The sequence below is a fragment of the Desmodus rotundus genome, chromosome 5, assembly GCF_022682495.2.
Source record: "Desmodus rotundus isolate HL8 chromosome 5, HLdesRot8A.1, whole genome shotgun sequence".
NCBI classification, from domain to species: Eukaryota; Metazoa; Chordata; class Mammalia; order Chiroptera; family Phyllostomidae; genus Desmodus; species Desmodus rotundus.
Window position 1 is genome coordinate 57,281,096 of NC_071391.1, and position 6,522 is coordinate 57,287,617.

The 6,522-nt window shown below is 44.1% G+C and overlaps 1 protein-coding gene across 1 annotated transcript; it reads right to left on the reverse strand.

The window, feature by feature from the left end:
• Window positions 1–4,709: 4,709 nt before the first annotated feature.
• Window positions 4,710–6,020, reverse strand: CCDC89 (coiled-coil domain containing 89). The gene has a single exon (XM_024572535.2). It carries the CDS (start codon window positions 5,958–5,960, stop codon window positions 4,854–4,856), a length of 1,107 nt encoding a protein of 368 aa, XP_024428303.1. The 5' UTR covers window positions 5,961–6,020; the 3' UTR covers window positions 4,710–4,853.
• Window positions 6,021–6,522: the final 502 nt, after the last annotated feature.

Consider the following 6,522-nt stretch of genomic DNA (forward strand, 5'->3'; position numbering starts at 1 on the left):
GTGACATGAAAAGCACTTGACACATCACAGGTTCATACTTCTTTTACTTTCTTAGTCTATGTTGTGAATTCTTTTCCTTGTTTTTTTTCTAGGCATCCTTCTTTGACCCTCTATGCTTATTACCCATTTTTAATAGCTTTTAAAAGGGTATTAGAGTAGACATTATGAAAGGCTCATATCTAATCATTTGTGACTGACAAAGAGGCAGTTTTATATTGTCCAACCTAATCCAAACTCCCTAGCACTGTCCTCAGACCTGGGCAACTGAGATCCTTCCTTCACACCCACGGTTTACGGGATATGCACTCCTGCCCTCTATCTTACCCACCCCTCGTGTTCTTCCAGACCAACCATTCCCCATCAACAAGGAGTCCCAGGCCAAGTCTTCTACTAGACCACACTTGGGGATCAGGACCCAAGATTCCCTTCCCAAATGACCATCAGTGTTCTTCCAGGACCTGCTTGGCTTCTGCCCAGAAGCCTCCTCTTCCTCCTCAAAGGCTGGGCACAAAACTTGGGCTGGAGAGACCACCACCAGAAGGCTGATTGGGATGAGTGGGTGGAGCTTGGGTGGGCAGGTGTGGGGGTCAGGGAGGGAGGGATGCTGGCAGCATGCACACCAGGCCCTTGACAGAGCCTCCCCAACCTGGGTGGGAAGAGGAGGGCTGGTTTGTGGCCCTTATTTGCACACTTGTCCCTCTCCTTCACCCTCTCTCCCCCAATATAAGGGGCCAGCCTGGATTTCGAGACTGCCTATATGATGTTCACAACCTTCCCCTTCAGTTCTATCGGTAGACATGCTTCTCTGCACCTCCTCCCAAATACTTATGATTTCCCCAAATATTCTGGATATTTTCTTTTAAACCTCCATGACTTTCTACATGATGCTATCTCAAACATTTCTTTTTCTCCACCTGATGAAATTGTACTAGCTACTTAACAACCAGCTTGTGTATCTCTTCTTGTATTAGTGGTCTCTGAACATCCTCTCAACCATCCAACCCTTACCCTTAGGCAGAGTTGGCTGCTCTGTGTGTTTGTGTCGGGGTTGGGGGGTGGGCTGGCATTAACCACTGGGGTCTCATAACACCCCCTGGGGAAACACACTGTACTGTATGTAATTGCTTTGTGCCCACAGCCTAGAGTGTGTGGGAGCTCTGCCAGGGCAGAAAACATACTACTTCATGCATATTCTCAGTGCCTACCCCCAGAACATGGCACTCAGTGGACAATCCACAAATCTTTCAGTGTGGTAGTGTCATCAAAATCCCAGTTCCTTCAGTGACTAGGTGGTTTTGGGCAAATTACTAAATCCTGGTTTCCTCTGATGTGAAATACAAGTGAACATAATTACCTTCTTGAATGGCCCTAAGGATGAAATGAAATGATCTATTTCAAGAGCTTCATCATAATGATAAATACTATGGGCTCAATAGAGGATAACCATTATAAAGTTAGTCCCTGTATTCTGATCCTTGGTAACATGTAAGAGGAAGTAAATAGTTCTTCCAAAGCCAGTGATATAGTTCCCTGAAATTTGTATTTAATATCTCAATCTTAATAAAACTGTGAGAAAATAGGTTTTAAAAGATGCCTGGGGTAAGATGAAGCTTGGAAATTATTTATTAAGTAAGGGGACTAAGTGGTAATGGAAAAAAATTGACAATAAAAAACTTACAAAGAAAGGAACTTCCAGCCAAAATGGAGGTATAGGTAAATACACTTTGCTGCCTCACACAACCAAAAGAAGGACAACAAATTTAAAAACAAAAAATAACCAGAACTGCCAGAAAATCAAACTGTGTAGCAGTCCGACAACCAAGGAGTTAAAGAAGAAACATTCATCCAGACCAGTAGGAGGGGTAGAGACAGGCAGCCGGGGTGGAGAGGACTGGTGACTAGGCAGTGACTGGAGGACCAGGGTGGGCTAGGCAGCAACTGGTAGAGCGGGCGGGTCCCACATTTGTGTGTGGATAAATCAGGAGGAACAACTGGAGAGCGACACAGACCATGAAACCCAGGGTTCCAGTGTGGGGAAATTAAGCCTTGAAACGTCTGACTGAAAAAACCTGTGGGGGTTTAGGTGGCAGAATAAACTCCCAGCCTCACAGGAGAGTTCATTGGAGAGACTCACAGGGTCTTAGAACATACACAAAACCACCCACCCAGGAATCAGCACGGGAAGGGCCCAATTTGCTTGTGGGTAGCAAAGAAAGTTAGTAAAAGCTGGCAGAGTGCTGAGCAAATGTCATTGTTCCCTCTCAGACCCCTCCCCAACATACATAGCCACAATGCATCCACGTGTTGGTTGACTCACCCTGGCAAATATGTAAGGTTCTGCCCTTTATTACCTAACAGGTGCACCAAGACAAAAAGAAATATGGCCCAAATGAAAGAATAGATCAAAGCTCCAGAAAAACTACAACTAAGTGACAGAGAGGTAGCCAACCTATCAGATGCACAGTTCAAAACACTGGTAATCAGGATGCTCACAGAAATGGTTGAGTATAGTTGCAAAATAGAGAAAAAAGTGAAGGCTATGAAAAGTGAAATAAAGGAAAATGTATAGCGAACCAACAGTGAAGGAAAGGAAACTGGGACTCAAATCAATGGTTTGGAGCAGAAGGGAGAAATAAGCATTCAACCACAACAGAATGAAGAAACAAGAATTCAAAAAAGGAGGAGAGGCGTAGAAACCTCCAGGACAACTTTAAATGTTCCAACATCCGAATTATAAAGGTGCCAGAAGGAGAGAAATAGCAAGAAATTGGAAAATTATTTGAAAACATAATGAAGGAGAACTTCCCTAATCTGGCGAAGGAAATAGACTTCCAGGAAGTCCACAAAGCTCAGGGAGTTCCAAAAAAGTACCCAAGGAAGCACACACCAAGGCACATCATAATTACATTACCCAACATGAAAGAGGAGAGAATCTTACAAGCAGCAAGAAAAAAGGAAACAGTTACCTGCAAAGGAGCTCCCATAAGACTCTCAGCTGATTTCTTACAAGAAACCTTGCAGGCAAGAAGGGGCTGGAAAGAAGTATTCCAAGAGAGGAAAGGCAAGGACCTACATCCAAGATTACATTACCCAGCAAAGCTCTCATTTAGAATGGAATGGCAGATAAAGTTCTTCCCAGATAAGGACAAGTTAAAGGAGTTCATCATCACCAAGCCCTTATTATATGAAATGTTAAAGGGAGTTACCTAAGAAAAAGAAGATAAAAAATACAAACAGTAAAATGACAACAAACTCACAACTATCTACAGCCGAACCTAAAAAAAACAAAGACAAACTAAGCAAACAACTAGAACAGGAACAGAATCAGAGAAATGGAGATCACATGGAGGATTCTCAGCAGGGAGGGAGGAAAATGGGGGAATAGGAAGCATAAATGGTAGGTACAAAATAGGCAGGGGGAGGTTAAGAATAGTATGGGAAATGGAGAAGCCAAAGAACTTATATGTATGACCCATGGACATGAACTAAGGTGGGGGAATGATGGTGGGAGGGGGATACAGGACAGAAGGGAATAAAGGGGAGAAAAAATGGGACAACTGTAATAGCATAATCAATAAAATATATTTTAAAATTTAAAAAAAAGGAAAAAAAATAAAATAAAATAAAGAAGGTACCAAGTAATGTTTTTTAAATAAATCCAAAGCATTAGGTAATTCTTGGCACTCCTGACATCAAATGGGTGAGAAACACACTACATCATAATTTGCTTTGAGAGGTATTCTTAGTAATGTTTATATATCAACTAAATACAGGGAAATAAGGAAGCATAAAGTATATTTTTAATAACTACCTACTTTATATAAATATATAACTATTTTGTTTTATAACTATATATTTACGTATTCCTACAAAAATGCTTAAGTATACATATACACATGCTGTTTAGATGTTTCAAGAAAGGAAAAAGCTAATTGCAAAAAACCCCTCGTGCTAATAAAAATGAAACAATCACTATGAGTTTCTATATGTAACTATCCGGTCTGCTATGACTTGTTATCCCAAATTGGGGCCTTCTATCTATTAGTATAGGGTACACTATCAAATGAAACTGCTGATGTTTTTGCCTTCTTGTATCTCTAAATACTGTTTTTATTAAGGAGAAAAAAGCCAGGAAAATGGAGTGTGATCTAAGCTTGCAAGAAAAAAATCAAAACTAGTTGATTACACTTATTTAAATCTTATTGCTATTACAGAAGGACTGTAATAAAATTTACTTAATGATCTCAATCTTTGTTTTCCAAACTAGTGCAAATAAAATTAAAAGGATACTGTTGTAAAGCTAGTGGTGCAAGCAATTGTTTGGCCTGCTGCAAAATCAGACACTTCCTTTCTGCAAGTTGTCCATGCTATTATTATGCTGTTCACTGTTATAGCTTACTATCTGAACTATAGGAGACTAAACACCTACCTATCTACGAGGGCTAATTATACTAATTTTTTTTCACAATAGCACATCTGATTGCACATTTAAGATTTACTGAAATCTATAGGAGCTGCTAATTTAAAATCATAGGCTATATGAAAATATCTGAGGTTGAGAATAAATAGTATGTTATGGGAGAGGTAGGGATACTGATAGCACACTGAGGAAGATTTCAAAGGCACAGAATACAGTCTGGTAAATGATGTGTATTCTAAGTGGTATGACTGAAACTTAGTGTTAGCCTTACAAGTCAACAACAACAATATCATAGTAAAGTAGCTTTTCTTTTAGGTGCCTTTTGTGCTTAAAAATATTTTTTAAAAATGCAAAACCATCTTTACTCTTGCCATAATGCTAAGGCACAAATATTTGAATTCTACATTGGAGGCCAGAGGAAGCAAAAGCTTCCTTATGGGAAGAGATGGCGGAGTTTGGCATTGAGTTCTCTCTCCTTGCTTAAAAGATCCAGGCTGTGCTTTTTGAAGGCTTCTGACTGTAGCCTGAGCTCGTCGTAGGCCTTCTGGATCCCATCCACTCTGCGCTGAAGTTCCCGGACTCTCAAGTTGCTGTCCACAGCCAGCGCCTCCTGCTCAAACCGCTCAAGCGCTTGTCTCCTGGCCACATCGGCTGTCTCCAACTTCTCCTCAAGTTGGCGGATCTCTGCTTGCTTGCTCTGAAGCACCTTGCCCCTCTCCATGGACAGCTGCAGCAGCTCCTCTTTCTCCCGAGTGACCATCTGCAGCTTGGCCTGCAGCTCCTGGCTCAGGCTGCTGTGGGCCTGCTCGGCCTTTGCCATCTGCGCCGTGGCCTGCTGGTGCTGCTGCTTGAGGGTCTGCAGCTGGCTGCGCAGCTGCTCCGTCTCCTTGGCGTGGGCGCTTGCCTGCTGGCTCTGCAGCTCCAGCAGCTCCTTCTCTCGGGCCTGTGTCCTGCAGGCCTCCTGGGCACAGCTCTCTTTCAAAGTCTGCAGCTCTTCGGCCAGGGCCTTGCTTCGGGCGGTGAGCTTCAGGACCTTAGTCTCCTGGTCCTTCAGAGCTTGGCTGAAGAGGTTGCTGTTCTCCCACCTCAGTTTCTCATTCTCCTCTCTCAGCTTGATGTTCTGACTCTTGTGTTCGTCCTTGAAGCGGATCATCAACTCGTGGTTGGCTGCCAGGGTCATAAAGCGTTCCTCCAGCTTCTGGGCAAGCTCACTCTTGGCCTTTAGCTTCTCGGCCTCCAGTATCCTCTTCTCCTCCAGCTCTGCGTTGAGCAGCTCCAGGACCTGACAGCGCTCCAGAGCCTCATCTGACCTCCGCTTCAGGATGCAGATGAGCTGGGACTGCTCGTGGATGCGGGAGCAAAGCCTCGCCTTCTCACTCTTCTCCTCGTCCGACAGCCCCCGGAGGTTTGCCAAGGCTTCCCGCAGACCGTCCAGTTCCTTAAATCCCATTTCCTCTTCCTGGTTTTCCAGTTTTTTGTTTTGAGAATCTAAGTGTTCTTCAGAGGGTGGGGTGTCCACCCATCCCGAAAGCCCGCTCATCCTCAGGCACAGGCGCTCTCCTCCGCTATCCGCTGACTCCACAGTCTTTCCCCCTCAGATTTCAAAAGCCGCGGTGTTGCTAGGGACTCCTGGCAATCTCCAGCCGCTGCTTCCTCCAGTAAGGAGCCCTGTGATTGGTGGACAGACCTTCGGAATGTTTTGAAGTAACAACAGAGGGGCTGGGAGAGGCTGGAACCAATCCTGTCAGGTTATGCTTGCCTTTCTAACCAATCACAGCTCTCAGCTCACAGCCCGGCGTCTGGCCTTCACTGATCGTGGAAGACACTCCCCCCCCCCCTCGATTTCCAGCCAGCTTGGGGCAGGAAACTTGACTCCACGTAATTTCTGGTAGGACTAAACAAATCAAGCTGGCTGGGACTATTCCTCCTTCCTCTCCACACTTCTGTTGTCATTAGAATAAATTACTGTCTTTGGAAACACAGCTGGCTCCTTAAAAACCTGCAGTCTATAAATTCAGCGTAGCAGTGGGACTCTGAGAGCCAGGACCCTGAATAGCTGTGAGTTTGCGTCTGTAGTGATTGGTACAGTTCAGTAAAAGAGC